This window comes from Labeo rohita, chromosome 9, assembly GCF_022985175.1.
Source record: "Labeo rohita strain BAU-BD-2019 chromosome 9, IGBB_LRoh.1.0, whole genome shotgun sequence".
Lineage (NCBI taxonomy): Eukaryota > Metazoa > Chordata > Actinopteri > Cypriniformes > Cyprinidae > Labeo > Labeo rohita.
The window spans coordinates 14,764,052-14,783,484 of record NC_066877.1 but is presented as its reverse complement, the minus strand read 5'-3'; the positions used below and the strand labels follow the sequence as shown (position 1 = coordinate 14,783,484).

The 19,433-nt window shown below is 37.5% G+C and overlaps 1 protein-coding gene across 11 annotated transcripts in view; it reads left to right on the top strand.

Moving 5' to 3' along the window:
- The window catches only part of lmo7a (LIM domain 7a), a 57,503-nt gene that overhangs the window by 24,015 nt on the left and 14,055 nt on the right, over nucleotides 1-19,433 (top strand). For 9 of the 11 annotated variants that reach the window (XM_051118453.1, XM_051118456.1, XM_051118449.1 and 6 more), the window contains exons 5-19: nucleotides 51-81; nucleotides 1,528-1,641; nucleotides 2,207-2,402; nucleotides 4,710-4,950; nucleotides 5,409-5,699; nucleotides 5,942-6,211; nucleotides 7,270-7,425; nucleotides 8,979-9,710; nucleotides 11,329-11,358; nucleotides 12,723-12,849; nucleotides 13,267-13,409; nucleotides 13,679-14,306; nucleotides 16,859-17,086; nucleotides 17,338-17,452; nucleotides 17,860-18,021. In XM_051118453.1, coding sequence (XP_050974410.1) covers nucleotides 51-81; nucleotides 1,528-1,641; nucleotides 2,207-2,402; nucleotides 4,710-4,950; nucleotides 5,409-5,699; nucleotides 5,942-6,211; nucleotides 7,270-7,425; nucleotides 8,979-9,710; nucleotides 11,329-11,358; nucleotides 12,723-12,849; nucleotides 13,267-13,409; nucleotides 13,679-14,306; nucleotides 16,859-17,086; nucleotides 17,338-17,452; nucleotides 17,860-18,021 — 3,464 coding nt within the window. The remainder of the gene's footprint in view (nucleotides 1-50; nucleotides 82-1,527; nucleotides 1,642-2,206; nucleotides 2,403-4,709; nucleotides 4,951-5,408; nucleotides 5,700-5,941; nucleotides 6,212-7,269; nucleotides 7,426-8,978; nucleotides 9,711-11,328; nucleotides 11,359-12,722; nucleotides 12,850-13,266; nucleotides 13,410-13,678; nucleotides 14,307-16,858; nucleotides 17,087-17,337; nucleotides 17,453-17,859; nucleotides 18,022-19,433) is intronic. The other 2 variants (XM_051118458.1, XM_051118459.1) reach the window with 2 other exon arrangements.

The window sequence follows — 19,433 nt, the reverse complement described above, 5'->3', positions numbered from 1 at the left end:
CCTTTTCCCAGGCTGTGAGTGATTAACCAAACACCTCTTCTCTTCTACAGGCACCAGGAGAGCAGCAGGAGGCTCAAAAATGTAAGTGCTACTGCTAAAATTATTTGGGTTGATCATGTTTATCTCCTAATTTGCTCATTTGAAATATGCTTTGAGCTTTAGGAGTCTGGCTTCATTCCTGCAGTGCCGAATAAAATGCTCACTTTACAGCTCCCATATTGTGGTTTGTGGTTGTCTGTTTATCTCTGAAAGTAGCTCAGTGGCAGTATATCATAGGAACAGTTCAACAGGCTTTATGTAAAATTCAAATACGCTGCTCAAAACATCCCTCACCTCTCTAGAGAACAAATTCAGTGGCCCAAAGATGACTTAAACCACCTTTAATAAAGTATTAAAGTCATACTATTAAAAAAAAAGAACATGATGGTTATATTTTAAGTTGTTTCAAGTGATAAAGTAAACTACCGTTCAAAAGATTGGGGTTAGTATGATTTTTTTTTGGGGGGGGGGGGTCGATTTTTTATGTTTCGAAAGAAGTCTCTTATGCTCCCCAAGCTGCATTTATCTGAACAAAAATAATAAGAATAAGAATAAAAAATCTAATTTTGTGAAATAAAATAGCTGTTTTCTATTTCTATTCCTGCTGAATGTTCAGCAGCATTACTCCAGTCTTCAGTGTCACAAGATGCTTCAGAAATTATTCTAATATGCTAATTTGGTGCTCAAAAAAACATTTATCATTATCATCACAGTTGAAAACTGTTTTTGATAACACTTTACTTAAAGCATTTATGTGTAACTCATTATAAAGATATTAATAATGTACGTCTTAATGTAACTAACTGTAACCAAAGTTAAAATGCATTATACTATTTTACCGTTTGTTTGTTATGTATTGTAATGCATTATGCTTTCTGAGAGTATTAAAAAAGAATAGATAAGTATGTATTATAACTGTGGTTACAATTATTCATGAGATCATGCAGTTCATTATAAACTGTATTACAGGGCATAATTAATGCATTAAAACTACATTTATAATGCATTATATATAAGGGGTTAAAGTAAAGTGTTACCATATTTTTTGTGGAAACCATGATTTTTATTTTTATTTATTTATTTTTGAAGAACTCTTTGAATAGGTTCAAAAGAACAGCATTTGTTCAAAATATACTTTTTTGCAGCAATGTAACAGTCTTCACTGCCACAAAACAAACATAATGATCCCAAACTTTCGGTACAGTGTATATTTTTTAAAATTAAGACAGAAATAATTAAATACTTTGTGTGTGTCAAATATCAGTGAACTAACTTTATTTATTATTAAAATAAACATTAACAGTAATTCGGGAAAGGGCTCAAAAAGCAATGTTTAATCAACTAAGTGTAAAAAGTGTTCTAATATTTTGTTACAATATTTTTGGGGGGCCAGTGTATCTTGGCATGCAGCCATTTATTTTATCACTGAATTATATCTTTGTTGCACTCTCTGTTGTTTTAATACAATTGTGTTGATTTGTATCCTAGGTTCTGATCACCATATATTGGTTGGGCAGAAAGGCATATGCTGATCCTTTTTATAATGGACCTTACCTAAAACTAAAGGCTTTTGAGGGATTACTTGGCACAGCACTATATAAGGTAAGATATGTATTGACATTATGCAGTATTTGACTGTAGTATTTACATTTAGATGTTAAATTGTAGCGCTTGAATACCGTGGATTCTTCAAGACTAGCTGACCATATAAATCGCATTTTATACCCATTCTGGTATTTAAAATATCTTGCAAAGAACGCAGCATGCTGGTCTCATGGTTAAATATTGAAGAAAACAGTCAGTCAATAGCAATTAATTGCTTTGATATTGACTTTTACATGTGGAAAAAAACATTTATTTGAATTTGAGTGGAATTTTACAATGCTTATTATATTATAGAAGTGCAATCAAAGTCATTTTTGTCATTAAACTTGCCATTTAAATTTAATACACTTTAATACACACCCATATCAGAACATGAGTTTGAACACTTCCGTGTACATGTTGGCTTCAATGGCATGACTTACGATAGAAGAAACAGCAGATTCTCATGAGCAAGACTGTGTTTATGCACTGATGGAGGCTGTATGCTGTGTTTGTTGTTTGTGTTTTTCCCTTGTGCACATTGTGTGTTGGTCTCTCACACTCACACCCTTGTGCTCGACAGGCACTAGAGGATTCCACATCACTGCGGGGCAGTGTGCGAAACAGCTCTTGTAGAGATAGCTGGTACTCAGAGAAAGAAGAGCTCTTCCCACTACGGGCCGGACACAGGAGAGAAGACTCTCTAGACAGCCTCGACTCACTGGGCTCCAGAACTTACAGCACATCCTCAGACGCTACACTCAAAGGCAGCAGCGAGGGTAAGACTCTTCAGTCTCTTAAGTCTCTCTTGTGTGTCCTAGTTTGACTTTGAGGCAGTCAGAGATGAGTGGTTTCTATAAAATGTGAAGATGGATATGTCATTTTGTGTCTTTTTAGACAAAAAACACTCAGGCAGAGGAAGAGAAATAAGCTGTGAAGTTTAAAGACCTGGCCGTGGAAAATAAAAACTCATTGCTTGAGCTGAAATGTACTTTATTAATTAACTCTTGCCTGTCAAAACAAATGCCTGGTGCCCTCTAGTGGTGTATGAGTGGTACTGTTTACTTTTGAGCAATATTTTGCTGTCTGTGACGGTCAGCAGATACTGTTTTGATGGAAAGTGCAAACTTCCATCCACTCATACTCTTCTACATGGTTGCGTTTCATTGACATTAGCATCTTTCTACTCCGTCGTGGTCTCAGGGGTTCAATTTCAGCTCATGAGGAAGGTGCTGATGTAATTAGCAGCTGATATAATTAGTGTTTTGGGCTGTCTACACGTTCACTCCAGTGAGACTTTTTTTTTTGCTTTTTCCCCACTGACCTGCCAATGAGTCAGTCGCTTCCCACTGCCATGTTTACTACATAGGGAAAAAAAAGAAAAGATGTCTATATTTGGACCTTTTCTGAGAATACTAACTTTCAAAAGTTAGAGGTTGGTAAAGATTTTTTAGTGTTTTTTTAAAGAAGTCTCAGATGTTTAGCAAGGCTGCATTTATTTAATAAAAAATGCAGTAAAAACTATATTTTTACAATGCAAAATAACTGTTTACTATTTTAAAATGTAGCTTATTCCTGTGATAACAAAGATATATTTTCAGCATCCATTGCTCCAGTCTTCCATGTCAAATGATCCTTCAGAATTATATTATCACCGTTGAAAATGATTGTACTACTGATTATGTTTGTGGAAAACATTTTTTTAAGAGTCTTTAATAATTAGAAAGTTCTTAAGAACAATATTTATTTGAAATATAATTTTGTTTCATCAATTTAATGCATCTTTGCATAAAAGTAAAACTCTTACTGAGCCCAAACTATTGATCGGTAGTGTATTATAATTATAATTTTATGAATTACTGTAAGTTTATTTTCTTATCCCATTTTCTTGCTTTAAGAAACATATACTTAAATTTAGTGAGACTCCTGTGTAAAATAAATTCTTTTTTAAGAAAATTTTATTTTGCACTGTGTATTTTGTGTGGATCAAATTTTGTCCACAAGGATAGTAAAACAGTAATTTATCTACATGAAATAGCTTCATAAATACAGTTGAGGTCAAAAGTTTACATACACCTTGCAGAATCTCCAAAATGTTAGTTATTTTACCAAAATAAGAGGGATCATACAAAATGCATGTTATTTTTGATTTAGTACTGACCTGAATACGATATTTCAAGATATAAGAGATGGGGGTGAAAACTTTTGGAATTTGAAGATCAGGGTAAATTTGACTTATTTTGTCTTCTGGGAAACATATAGGAATCTTCTGTAGCTTCTGAAGGGCAGTACTAAATGAAAAAATATTATATTTAGGCAAAACAAGAAAAATGTATACATCTTTGTTCTGTTTAAAAGTTTATACCCCTGGCTCTTTAATGCATCGTTTTTCCTTCTGGAGCATCAGGGAGTGTTTAAACCTTCTGTAATAGTTGCATGTGAGTCCTTCAGTTGTGCTCAGTGTATAAAGATGGATCTCAAAATTATACAGTCATTGTTGGAAAGGGTTAAAATACACAAAAATGCTTAAAAAAAGGATTTTTCTGAAGAACAGCAGGCAGTTTAACTGTTCAGGATGAACAAGGAACTCATGAACAACTATCACTAAAGAAAAAAAATACACAGCTGTGGTTCATTCAGATAAGAACACAGCATTAAGAATCAAGTGTATGTAAACTTTTGAACAGGATCATTTTTATACATTCAGCTGTTATTTTCTCTTGTGGACTATATGTAAGCATCTTTTATGCGAAATATCTTATTCAGTTGAGTACTAATTAAAAAATAACATACATTTTGTATGATCCCTCTTATTTTGGTAAAATAATTTACATTTTGCAGATTCTGCAAAGTGTACGTAAACTTTTGACCTCAACTGTATATCTGAAAATTCCATGTAATGGAAAAGTTATTCCATTTCATCCTGTAAGTGTTAGATTTTGGGGTTATGGGTTAAAAAATATCATTAGATCAGTATAAAAACAATAAAAGTCGATGGAAAGTCCCCACCAGGATAGAAAAACAATCATGAGTGCATGTGTGTGTTTATACACTCACACTCCTGGCTCTCTGTGCTGTTTCTCCAGGTTGTGGCAGTGACCCTGAAGCCGATCTAAGCTTCATGATGTCAGAAAATAAAGAATACCGCCGTTCACTGGTCATAGCACCTAAGACCACCACTCAGTTCAATCAGTTCCTGCCAACAAAGGACAAGCAGACAGGCTACGTTCCAGCACCATTACGCAAGAAACGCGCAGAGCGAAATGAAGAGGACAGAAAAAGCTGGGCCAGCCCTATGTTCACAGAAGATGATGGCACTTTTACAAGGTAATGCAAGTCTACACTTAACAGATCATAGGGAGGTTTCAGCTGACGGCATATATTCACATACTCTGGTGGCATACTCAGACCATGGTTGCAGAAAAATGTTTTCTGTAAGTTTGGCCTTTCTCTAAGGAGGCCGTAAGATAAAAAATTCTCAAGTTTCTATCTTGGAACAGCAGTAAAATTAAAATGAGGACAAAAACATTTTCTTTAATCTCCAGCTTCTTAGATTTTTCCCCAGACAAAAAAAAAAAAATAAATGATGTAGTAATCTCAAGTTTTAAGAAACCTCAACAGCATCTCAGGCTGATCTAAAAATCTGAATGTGAACTCTTGGTCATTCACTTTTTCTATCCTTTGTTGAGTTATTAAACGTTCTCAGTGTTTGAATGCTGTAGCTTATTTTTCCCACTATTTCTTGGTATTATGCTGTTGTCACCATCACTGGTGGTCTGTCCCAGTCATGAGAGGGCAGGTTCAGACCCTTCATCTATCACCGGGTTGAAATCCCAGACAGCTGCTCATCCGTCTTTGGCCTATGTGTATGAGAGCAGCGATTCAGATGCAGACCGACCGGATCCTGACGTGGTTCTGGATGACCTTGCTAGCCGTAGATTTCACAGCCCCTCTCCTGTCGCTCCGACCAACTTTGCCATACCCATGAGCCAGCTGGAGTCAGCTGCTGTCCCGTGTACCACCAGGTCACAGGTGGCTGTCAGTAACGTGCCCCGGCAGACACTGACCCATCTCAGGTCAGAAATGGCATCACTGACACGCATCTGTCTGCCATTTTATCAGTGCTAACTGTGGGTTTTCTTTGTTGCTGTGATGTCATTATTTCGCTTGGTTTTCAACCCATAGTGTGGACTTTGAAACAACGTTTTCTTTTCAATGTTTGCTTTTTAGTTTGGTTTGCTGTGCTTGTCAATCATGGATGGTTTGCTGTGCATTGATCATTGGCAGTATGTAACAAAAATGGCTGTCTTTTGAGCAGCAGTCAGTCACAGGCTTACAGGAGACCTGCATCCGCTGGTGTCTGCATTTATGATGACTCTGAAGAAGAGGATGACGAGTTTGGCTATGCTGATCCTGTTCAAGATGATCTTTACTCCCGTAAAGTAGGCTTGACGCCTCAACCGTCTGCAACAGTGCCTTTTGATAAATTTCTGCCCAAGTTCTGGACACCTGAGGAGGATGCACACGTGAAGAAGATCAAACTGGGCTCCCAGCGCCGGCCTTGGTACAGGAAGATCCAAGGTTTCAGGTCTGTCCAGCACTGAGGCAAAAAAAAACAAACAAAAAAACAAGAAAAACCTTTTTGTAAATAACTAAAAAGAACAAAAAAAAAAGTAAAAACTCCAAGAATACTTCTTTTTTCAATAGAAGAAGAGGGAATCATAAAGGACATAAATGATTCTGGTTCTTTCCAGAAATTCAGATTCTCTGGTTCCTGACAATATTTCATAATTTTGAGGAAGAAAGAATGTAAAATGCAGATAGTCGTTTTTAAAAGAAATCTAAATAAGAACCTGTTTTCAATTCCCAGCCCTCTTAATCAGTCAATTAGGTGTTCAGATGTTAATTTCTGATACACTGTAAAGAAAAAAAAGTGTGGGGTTTGGCCACTAAGGTCATACTTAAATTTGTAAATTGTGTAGATAAAATACTTTACAAAAATCATGTGGCATTTGCAAACAAATGATGCTAGACCTTTATGGATGTATTCCACATAATCGACCAACCATTAAGTGTCCAAATTTTGACCAAATTAGTTTTTAGGCTTGATTTTCAGTGGTAAATCATTTTTTATCATACTTTTAAAAGGTATAGTTAGCCCAAAAATTAACATTTTGTCATTTACTCAGCCTCAAACCTGTTTGTTTCTTTTTTTATGTTGAACATAAAAGAAGATATTTTGAAGAATGATGGTAATTAAATAGTTGATGGTCCTTGATTGATTACCATAGTATTTTTTCCCCCGACTATGGCAGTCAATGGGGACCAACAACTGTTTGGTTCTTCAAAATATCTTCTTTCTTTTCATAAGAAAGAAACGTATACAAGTTTGAAACGACATTAAGGTGGGTCAATGATGAAAAATATAAATATATAATATAAATATATATTTTTGGCTGAACTATTCCTTTAAGTGTGGCTTAAAAGTCCAAATACTTTTGTTGCACTGTAATCCCTGAGGTTTCCTTTCGGCTTATTTACTTTATCACTAAAGCTTCTCTGTTACTTCTCTGTCTTCTTTGTGGTGATGGTTGCTAACCTTTCTTCCCTGTCTTTCTCTGTGCTCTTTCACCTCACATTTTCCAGCCACAAGAAGTCAGGTTCATCCTCTGAAGAATCAGACGGTGACGTCAACCCCTGGCTCTCTGTGCCTACTTTCTCTCGCACTCAGTCTGAACCCCCTCCCTCTCACTCCCATGCACCTGAAGGCCTCGCTCAGTCCAGCCTCACTTCCACACTCAGGTCCTTATCACAGCCCCATATGCATTAGGACTGGACATCTACTCACTTCCCCCAATCAGCTTCTCCTCATGTTCTAATAAATGTATGAACTGGTGCTTACTAATATGTAGTGTTTTTTATTCAAAATCATCATTGTAAATCTTAATGATCTCACCAAACAAGTGCATTTGTATCCAAATGGAAATGGTGAGAAGGTTCATCAGTATAATTTCAACATTTATATAATTCAGGACAGTTCACCCAAAAAGTTGAATCTTTATGCTGCTCCTCCCCAACAACATTGTTTATAGCTCAAAAAATGACAATGAAAGTGATTCATGAAACACATTACAAGTCTTCTGAACTGGTCCGATTTGTGACCCTAGACCACAAAACCATAAGGGTCATTTTTTTTGAAATTGAGATTTATACATCTTTCTTTCCACTGATGTATGGTTTGTTAGGATAGGACAATATTTTATATTCAATATTTGAAAACCTGGAATCTAAGGGTGCAAAAAAATCAAAATATTGAGAAAACAGCTGAGACTATGTTAGATAATGAGTCAGTGAGTTGAATTTGAGAACCAAATCAGTAAATTAAACATTCTTATGAGTCTTTTCTGTGAATACAGCTGATTAAGCTTACAAATCTGATTGATTAATTGCTTTACAAACACACTGATGTCAATTAACTCTCTTGAATGATTGGTCACAACTGACTTTCAGTGAATAATGACTTAAATTTAGGTCTGTTTCACACAAAAAGCTATCATATGGCTTCAGAAGACATGTAATATTGTGAATACATTGTATGGACCACTTTTATGGATCTTTTTTGGTGCAGTTTTGGAGCTTTCACTACAAAATTGATTTAAGACATTATAAGATCCTGTTTATTATTAGTGCACACTCTAGTTATGTTGTCTGCCGCTTTGAATGCTCAAGCACTCAATGCTCCGATGGATTCTGATTGGCTTTCTGCCTTAAGAATCTGCCTTAAAGGGATAGTTCACCCAAAAATGAAAATTCAGTCATTAATTGCTCACCCTCATGTCGTTTCAAACCCGTAAGACCTTTGTTCATTTTTGATGAAATCCCAGAGCTTTCTGACCCTGTATAGACAGCAGTGCAACTGCTGATGTCACATGGACATATTAAGATATTAAAAATATCTTAAATTGTGTTCTTAAGATAAATAAAAGTCTTATGGGTTTGGAACGACATGAGGTTGAGTAATTAATGACTGACTTTTAATTTTTAGGTGAACTATTCTTTTAACAGTCGCAGTCACTATAAACTGTTGTATAGCCGGCATCAAGATTTTTAAAAATACTTACTGTTTATGTATTTAACTTTTAGCAAATATAACTTTTTAGTAACGTTTAGTATTTTACGTTTAGCATGTTTTTCCAAAATCCAGAGCAAATAGAGTCCACATAATGCTGTTGTTACTTATATATCCTCCTGCATGCACTACTCTTGCTTACTAATTTTTACACTTGCGTTTTCCTACTGTCCCCCTGCATGTTCTGAATCCTTTCTTTACTCTTTTCTCCTTTCATTCACCACAGTTCTCAAACACAGCCCCTCACGGTTGCTCAGCAGAGAGCTGGGTTGCATAACTTAAAGCCCCCTGATTTCTGGCCCAGACCGGATCCCGCCTCGGGCCCCAGACTCATAAAATGTGAAAAGCGTCCCCTCCTTGGGCGTGAGCACCCTAACGACCCTTACAACGTTTCTGACGACATCCTGCCTGATTTGGAAAATGACGATATGTTTACACGTCGTACTAAAACCTTCCACTCAAGTGATGACCTGGCCAAGTTGAAGTATGGCAACTTCCTGGTGCCTCGCCGCAAATCGGAGGCCGACGTCATGGTGGTAATTCAGCCCCGCCGTGAGGGCGAACCCATTTATCCTGACATTGAAAAAGATGATGTGGTTTTTCGAAGGGCTCAACAGCAAATCAGTCATCGCCCTCTGTCTGGGGCCCCTGATAACTACCATCCTGTTCCTATTCCAGAAGCATGGGCTTTGCCACCAAAACTGCAGGCCAAGCTGATGTCTGACCCAATTGAACCCAGACAGCATAAACCCAAGCCAGAGATTAAACACGGAACAGAGCAGCACCTGAAAACAGATGATATGCTACTTAGGAAGCTAAGAACTTTAAATACCCAAGGAAAAGAGGAAAGCGGAGCTCCCAGTGTTTCTTTGTCTTGCAGCGAGGAAGATATGCAGAAATGGCAAGCCATCAGAGAGGCCAGCCGTGTGCGATACAGGAAGAGGCTCATGGTGGAGAGGTTAGGTTTCTGAGCCTGCAGAAATGCCTGTGTGCGCTTGTCATCATGATCTCAGCTGTGGTGTACTTTTCCCGTTCTCGTGTTAACTATGATCTTACACTGGCAATGGCAGATGTTTGTGAGTTTAATATTGGTGTGACTTTGATTGCATGAGACCTGCCACTTGATGAAGGATTGTAACAGGTAGATCATTTGGTTTTTCTCTTGAATTATGTTGGACTGGCTTCAAAATTTGCACTCTTTTTTTGGATTGTGCAATTTGCGAGTGAAGTCTTAATGTCAAAATCCATTATCCACCTAAGAGCATGCATTTGAATGTGCAAAGCTTCTGGCGTTAGCCTCTTTCAGTAATTTTAACTGTACACAAACAGTACTTTATACTGCTTGATGTTGCAAACTTGTATTTGTTATCATATTATTTTAATTTATTAGTGTAATTATAAATACACTGGTTTGTAGAACAAATAATTTTGCTGTTTGATGCACTTTATTATTATTCTAGTCATTTACTTATAGCAGAGAAAGTCTTGCATATCAATGCTTACTCTTGTGAGAAAAAAATAAGGTGGATAAATGGTTTATTTATTTGGTCATTGATACATATTTCAAATAACTTTATTTAATTATTAACATAATTGCATTAGAATGCATAAGCCTTGCTTTTTGCAGGAACACCAAAGAAAGTAACTTTTGCCATACAGATAGACCTTTTTGTCTTTGGAGACGCTGACCAGCTGCCTGTGAATTGCGTTTTGTTTGTGTTCAATAAAAAGACTAAAATTTCTGGTGATGAATGCATCTAAGAAACTGAAACATCATGTACAGACTCCACTACTGTGACTTTCGTTAAAGTAAAAGGATCCTAACAGGCTTTATAATGTGCGAGTGTATCCAGCTAAGCTGTGGTGGAATTTTAAAACCTGAGCAATGTCTATAAATAATCCAGTCAGACACATTCACTCTTTACGAGGGAGCTTACAATGCGCTTTGGCTCCAAATTCCCCACACCCTTGTGATGCTGTGAAAGCTGGAACTTGCGCTTATGTGACCATGGAAACACACCTAGCACTTGAAGCCCAAGTACAACATTTCATTTGATCACAGTCCATGTAATGTCGAGGCATTAAAAGAGCAACCACACTGGGATTGGTGGGGAATTCTACAAGTTTCCAATGATGTCATTCACCTTAAACTGTACCTAAACCAAGTCAGACAGCCAAGTCTGTAATCAGAGAATTAACTGGATGTTGAAGCATGACTGTGTACTGTAAAATAAATAACTATTATGCACTTGATCATAACTGGAGCAGTGTGACTAAGCTCTTGACATAAACACTATAATTTAAAAGTATGGGATCAGTCAAAATGCAATACTTTTATTCAGCAAGGTTGCATTAAATTGATCAAAAGTGACAGTAAAGTCATTTATAATGTTGAAAACAGTTCTTTTCGATTGTATGAAATTTTACACAACTGTTTTTAGTGTGTTTTGATCAAATAAATGCAGACTTGGTGAGCGTATGACACTTTACTGGTCTTTATTGTTCAGTCAATAAAAGCTGTCAGTCATCACACCAATATGACTGTGTTGTTGTTGTGGTTCTCTTTGATTCCCTAGAATCCTCCAGAAAAGCTCTGATAGTGAAGGGTGAGTTGTGGCCTTGTGCAGGAACAGCACGTTTGTGTATGTGTGTGTGTGGTCACGCCTGCTGCGTAGGCCTTTGTTTCCCCTGCTCTCCCCTATATTAAGCACTGACACTCACTATGTACTCACAATGCTTTGATCCCCATGGGCTGCTGCCCAAAGACTTTCACTTCAAAAGCAGTGTAGACTGCAGATAAACACACTGTTGCCACGGCACACGGTGTTCAATCATGTTGTTCTGGAAAAATCCAGAGCATGAGAAGCACAGGTATTTCTGTATGCAGAAGTGTTGTGCTCTCGGAGGTAAGATACATGAGTGGACGTGATTAAATAGGTCACTCATGGAATATTAACCCACTGAGTTGTTACATGACATATGTGACAACTTATTAGTTGTCTATTAAGACAACTAATCGTGGCTTAAGGAATATTCAGAACATACCTGCTGTTTTACTAACCCTTTAATATTTTGTCTTGTAAATATGATTGCTTGATGAGAGCTGTAACACTTTTACTCATATCAAAAAGCTGAACGGCTTCAATCCATTAAATCGTTTTCCCATCCTGATGCATGGCTTTTTTCCTTTAAAGTTCACTTCCAGAATAAAAATTTCCTGATAATTTACTCACCCCATGTCATCCAACGTGTCTGTTTATCAGTCAGTGTTTGAGGAAAACATTCCAGGAATTTTCTCCATATAATGGACTTCAATGGTAGCCAACAGGTTGAAGGACCAAATTGCAATTTCAATGCAGCTTCAAAAGGCTCTACACGATCCTAGCCAAGGAATAAGGGTTTTATCTAGCAAAACAATCGGTCATTTCTTTAAAAAAATGAAAATTTATATACTTTGTAACCACAAAAGCTCATCTTGCACTAGCTCTGTGATGCGCATCTTCACACATTGCGTAATCATGGTGGTTAGTTCTTCGTCTGTGTACTTTGGTTCAAAAGTGGGGTATGGTGAAAAACTCCATTTCATTTTATCCTCCAGTTTCAAAATCGTCATCGTCACCGGCATCAATGTTTTACCTTTTTTGTAAAGGGCGTTTGACTGTCTTTGCACGTTCTTCGCACGAGCCTTATTCCTCAGCTAAGATTGTGTAGAGCTCTCTGAAGCTGCATTGAAACTGCAGTTTGGACCTTCAACCTGTTGACCACCATTGAAGTCCACTATATGGAGAAAAGTCCTGTAATGTTTTCCTCAAAAAGCTTAATTTCTTTTCGACTGAAGAAGAAAGACATGAACATCTTGGATGACGTAGGGATGAGTAAATTATCAGTGAATTTTCATTCTGGAAGTGAGCTTCTCCTTTAAGAAATTATTCTGATTACTAATATTTTTTTGAAAAACATCCGTTTTCAGGAGCAAATCAGTGAGCGACATCACTGATGGTGAGTTGAACCTCAGCCACATGTCGATGGAGGTGCGCATTGAAGAGATGCAGAAGATGCGTGCTCGGTTGAAGGAGAATGAGGAGAAGTGGCAAGATGTGAGTATCGGATCACATGGTTTTGTTATTGATCATGTTTATAGCTGCAGTTTGGCCTGTGGTTCAGTAAAAGTTGAGATTTCCTCATAAGGACCTTGGCTACTTCAAGTCACACAAATACATCAATAAGTAGTCTGTAACTGTTCAGTGGTACTTTGTAGTGTGGATGTGGTTGGACCAAGCTTCAGTACAACATGTAGGTCATATACGAGCCCCTAATTCACATGGGAAAAAGAGTCGGGTGGAGCCAAACAGGCAAAATAGGACACCGGCAAAATCTAGTCCTCCCTCACTTCTCAATCTGTCCTTGTGTCTCTCCACCCTTCCCCTCAACTGTCCCTCCTACCATTACTGCTTATGAATAAGCACCTGTGCTCCAGTTATGGAGGCTGAGCGTCTTTCTCCTCGTCCCTGCAGGATCTTACAAGGTGGAAGAATAAGCGCAAGAGTGTGAATTCTGACATTGTGAAGAAGAAAGAGGAGAGGGAACAGATCGAGCAGATCACTTCAAACAGCAGCAGCAGGAAATCAAAGACCTTCAAGGAAATGCAGGATGAGAGGTGAACCTAAATTCCATTAAATCCAATAGTTGTGTGAAGCGTAAACAGCTTTTAATTGAATTGAATGCTTTAGTATTGAAGTTTTATTTTATTTTGTGGTTTACTATGATGAAATGTTGCTGTCACTGTTGCATTTGTCATTGTGTTGTCTACTGTTAGTGCGGAGAGTGTAATCTGTTCTACTTTCTCTGATCCGTCGTCTGTTCAGTGTAAAAGTGTAATCTAATCGCTGTTCTTGTCCTGCCTCTCTCGCTCCTGCCCCTTTTCAGAGAGAGCCAAAAGCACAGTAACTACAGGGACAGCTTTAACTCCATCTCTGATGATGTCTTTGAAGAACCTGTACCCCAAAGGAGAACTCTGCCAGCACGCAGCTACACCGTTGACACCCCTTACGCCCCCAAGGACAAACCTTCAGTACCCTCCATACCATCTCTGAGAGAAAAGGAACCTGCCGCTGCCACTCTGGCATCAGATCAGACAGATTTATCTACCAAACGTGATCGCTCCAGCCCGGAGATCCCACTCAAAATGAATAACAACATTGAGAAGAGCCAGACGACGACCCGAAACCTTCTGGACGATCCAGTTCCCTCGTTCTCCTACAGCAACACCAGCCTGATTAAGCCCTCCAGCGCGATCAAGCCCACCAGCATCAGTAAAGCCAGCAGCTCGGAGTTGATTAGCAACACTAAGCCAGTGGAGAACTCCAGCGGCCCCATTAGCTCTTTGTATAATCCCAATTCAATGGATACAAAGCAGTCTAGGCTGGATCAAGTTTCTGCCTCCCTCCCCAGGAGCTACCAGAAACCAGATAGCGCAAGACTCACCTCTGTAGTCACGCCCAGACCATTCGGCACACAGTCCAACCGAATCGCTTCGCTTCCCAGAGCGTTCACGGTGAGTGGGCCTGTTTGGTCTCAAACATCATGACCTGTTTGAATGGCATTTTTGTTTTTTAGTGAATAAACTTCTGTGAGAACATTGTGCTGTTTACCATAATGTGTGATCAGTTTACAGTGAAATACTGATGTAGTTACTCATATGAATTATGAAGCATCTAAGTTACACCCCCAGAGTAAAACCATAAAGTGAAAGCATACCATATCATTATGGGGTGCAACAGTCTGGTTCCGGAAGTAAAAATTCATTCATTTTCTCCATATATTTGTAACGATAACTTCTAAACACAACAAATGTGAGTAACAAGGTTGTTATTGAATGGTATTTGCTTTTGTTGTCAGCTAGCATTATTTTAAGTTCTTAAATAACTAGGGATGTAACAATATTATCAATATATATTGATATTGAGATAGCAGAACGTCTCGATATTTTTGTGGTCACATGACGATATGAAACAATAGGTCTTCCGGGCAAAAAGTGTAGTTTTTAAAATATATTAAAACTTCTTATTTTAACATAAAAGGTCTGTAAAGTTGTGTTTCGGGCCATTATGCAAACAAACTAAAACCGAAAGTGCAATATGGCAATATGTCTATTTTCGCTGCGCGTTTCAAAGCGAAGGGCACACATCAGCTCGCGATCAGCTTGTGATCTGGTGTTTTCCATGCCTCAGAACGTCTCAGTTCACAGTGAATAAATGCAGTGAACTCATTTATTGCATGTGCTCTGAGTTTAGCGCGTGTTTGGGTACTCAACGGCCACCAAATATGCTTTATTTTCGTGGCAGATGATTACAGCATTTCACTAGATTTGTTGTGAGATGCGTTTTTGTAAGCCTGTTTTCACTGAAGCTAGAATTTTCCTTTAAAATAAAAGCTCTACTGCCATTCCCCTTAAAATAAAAGCTTAAAAGTACAGAATGAATTGCTGACAGCTAGCGGTTTAAATAGGAAACGTTACTGCAGTCCAAATTCAAGTGTAGGAATTAGAAAAGAAGTATTGTAATTTCCCTATTGTAGTGTAAAGCAAAAATAACATACCTATGAAATATTCATTTTCATTTATTTTGCAGTGCGACTGTTTTAGAATATATGGCTATTACTGTCGTTGTTGTTATTATTATTATTTTCTAATTTGTTTGGCTTCCTATAACACCAGTGTAAATGTACTTCAGACAAGAATGCCGGACACACAAGTATTCTGGCTTTTTTGCCCCAAGGCTGCTCAGGTTGGCTTTGTCAAGCCAACATCAAAGTTTGTTTACGAACTTTAGCCTCTAGTTTAGACTGAGACAGTATATCACAAATAAAAAGAGGGTTGAGTCCCCTAAGTTCAGGTAAAAGTTAATTCACTTTTTTTTTTTTTTTTTTTTACTTAAGTTTTATTAGTTAAGAACATACTGTAGCTTGGAGCTCTTAATTTTGAACTCTCAAAATGCATTAGATAGTATAATTGAACCATAAAATATGCTAAATGTTTTTTCCCAATTCCTCATTTGTCTTTTTTTTTTAAATACTGTATCATGGACTTCATATTGGAATATTATCATATTGTGAGATTTTGATATTGGTACATCCCTATAAATAACCGTGTTTAATGGCAGAATTCCTGGAGAAAAACTGCATTATCATTTATCCACAAATCAGTGAATCAGTAGAAGGAAAAAATACACCAAAAGCAATTAGTGTGTGCCTACCTTTAGTACCTGCCCACCACGGTTGCCAGGTTTTCACAGCAAAACTCACCCAGTTGCTACTCAGAACTAGCCCAAAACTAGCCCAGTTGCGGTTTGAGGGGCCCGCTGCAATAAATGGCATTCTGGAGGGTAAAATACACTTTTTTGGCAGGGTTCCCGTGGTAAAATTAGCATTGCAGGGGCTAAATATCACATTATTAGGGTCGGATCAACCTGCAGGCATCAAAAACAATCTGTGGCAACAGTGTTAAAGTAGCCCGATTCCACGGGAAAACCACAGACTTGAAAGCACTACCGCTTAAAAATAAAGTTTCCAAAAGGGTGTTTTTGCAGTGATGCCACAAAAGTAATACTTGTGGTTTCCCCAAGAACCTTTCAGTGAACAGTTCCTAAAAGAACCATGGATGTTCAAGGTTCTTTAAACAACCACTGATGCCAATAAATTAATTAATAAATAATTAATAAAATTAATTATTTTAATAAAAATTTATTTTTAAGAGTGTATTCTTGTGATCAAATGCTTTTTTGCTTGAAATCAAAGTTTGTGATTTGTATAGCCATATAGCTGTTTGTTTTAGTTGGTGGCTTATAACTCTTTAACAGACACATTTTTAAAATCCCTATGAGAAAAATGAGTGGGGCAAAATACTTCTGGAATCAACGCCACAAAAAGTAGATGGGCACTGTTGCACCCTCTTCCTCTGTTTGACCAATTTGGTATTTAACTCAAACTTGTCTCATGATCAGTTATGATCTATTCTGCTGCATTCACTGTAACAGCAAGGAATGAATACACCTCAAATGTTTTAAATTGCTCGCGACAATACTTATATGATATTAAAAAACCTTTTAGGTGGATGACTCTCTTAAGCGTACAAATGGGGAGACCGACAGCCTCAAGAAGACAGCAGTTTCCAACCGCTATGCTCAATATATGAGAGATGAAAATATGTCCCAGGAAAGTCCTGAGCAAAGCACTGATGAAGAGGAGGAAGAGGAGAAAAGCTCATCTCCTGTCCCACTGGTTAGCAGGGTGTCCTCCCTGCCCAAATCTCCATCCCTGCTCATCCCTTCCAATGAGGTACAGCAAGACTCTCTTGAACTCACAAATCTCACCTACGCACTTTAATTGCAACTAAATTCTGTTTTCAAAAGCGAACGCTGGGTTGCATTTTGTGTCCACTTGGATGTAAATGTTGTCCTACTCCTCAAGTACATTTTATTTTAATAAATCTCAGTGGCACTGTTTTGTAATTTATGGTCATATTAAAGAAAATACATTTAACATAGTAAACCATAAATCACTGTGAAAGACTTGTCTGTGTCTTCCAGGTGGACTACAGTCAGATGAGGATCAGCCTGAACCAGAAACCCAACAGTAGCCGGGATTTTGGCTTCCAGAGTGACTGGGACTCCACGGGCGCCCGTGTCAAATCTGTAGCGCCAGGTAAAAGAACCGTATAAAATCCTCAGAAAAAAAGTTGTCAATAGTGATCTCATGGGCTGCAGAGTGAATTAATGAAGCTTGAAGTACAGGCTCTACCTGCAGCTTCAGAGAGCATCTGCTGCTGAGAAAACGCATATGTGCTGCTACAGTATATAGGGCAGATTTTTTTTGTAGGTCGATTCTTATGAGCCTCTGGTTGCCCAACACAGCAATAATAAGATGTTAAATGTTATGATCTAAATCACAACATTTAACTAAATCAAATCATTATGATCAGTTAGAAGCTCATTTGCTATCACTCATATTATTTTAAGGTAAGAAAATTGAATTGAATTTTCTTTTGTGTACACTGTGTAATTATTATTTTTTTTTTTTTTGTCTGTGTGTTTGATTATGTGTGTGAGAAGGCAGCGTAGCAGAGCTTGGTCAAGTGAAGGTTGGAGATGAGATCCTTGCAGTGAACGGCCACAGGGTGGCAGACATGAGCTATACTGAGTGGAAGAACAGTATGGAGGATGCCTTGCAGCAGGGTAGTCTCCTTATGGACATCCGTAGACATGGCAAGAATAGTAAGTCTACACCATCTCATTGAGTTCAGCACTCTCAGACTTCACAGTAAATGGCCACAAGAGGCCTTGGAAAAACTTAACCAAAATCTGCAGGAATAACATTACCAGACACTTTTCTACACATATAGCAGACTAAGTTCCTGTGTTCTTGGTTGCCCCTGTAGTTGAAGAGACAGTTCACCCAAAAATGAAAATTCTGTCATTAATTACTCATGTTGTTCTAAACTCATAAGATTTTCGCTTCTCTTCGGAACAAAACTAAGGATATTTTTGATGAAATCCGAGCTTTCTGACCCCACACAAACAGCAACACAACTGACACGTTCAAAGCCCAGAAAGCTTTACTACATCTGTAAAATAGTCCATGTGACATCAGTGGTTCAACCTGAAGCTACGAGAATACTTTTTGTGTGCAAAGAAAACAAAAATAACTACTTTAGTTGACAATTTCTTCTTTTTCATTTAATAAAGTCATTATTTTGTTTTCTTTGCACACAAAATGTATTCTTGTAGCTTTATAAGATTACGATTGAACTCTGATGTCACATGGACTATTTTAACAATGTTTTTACTACCTTTCTGGGCCTTAAACGTGTCTGTTGCGTTGCTGTCTATGCAGGGTCAGGCAGCTTTTGGATTTCATCAAAAATATCTTAATTTGTATTCTGAAGATGAACGAAGGTCTTACATGTCTGAAACAACATGAGAGTAATTAATGACAGAATTTTCATTTTTTGGGTGAAATATCCCTTTAAAGTCTGAATACACAACATTAGTAATGTGCACATACAGTAGTGTATCATCTGATGTTTTTCAGTTATGTGTTTGGCTTTATGGTTGCTGGTTTTCTTTTTTGACTTTTTCCCTTTTAAAGGAAAAGTTCACTCAAAAAAGGAAATACTGTCATAACAAGTCCATATGACTTGTGCAGCAAATTTAAACTTTTTTATTTGTTTAATTTATTCGATTTGATTTGTGAAGCACATCTTTTATGTGTTCCACTGAAAAAAAAAAAAAACATCTTTTAACTGTAATAGTAACAGTAATCATTTTTTGGTGATCTATTCCTTTAAAGGGTTACTTCACTCCAAAATGAAAAATTTGTCATTAATCACTTACCCCAAGTGTTGCCAAAAAAAAAAGCTATGTCGATTAGCATTGCATTATAAATATACTTTATCCTCATAAAAATACCCGAGAAGGCTTGAAGAACACAGACAAACTATATATTGTAGCAATCGTATGTTTATTGTCACGTTTCCTCAGTTAAAATTTCTCTCTATCTGCGTTTTATTCAGCAACAGCCATAACCTGTAGTGTCAGTACTATTACTTCTGCTATAAAGCATATGCTGAGTTTCAAACAGTCATTACATTATACGTGTGTACTCAGTTACGTCTATTTTGGGTAAA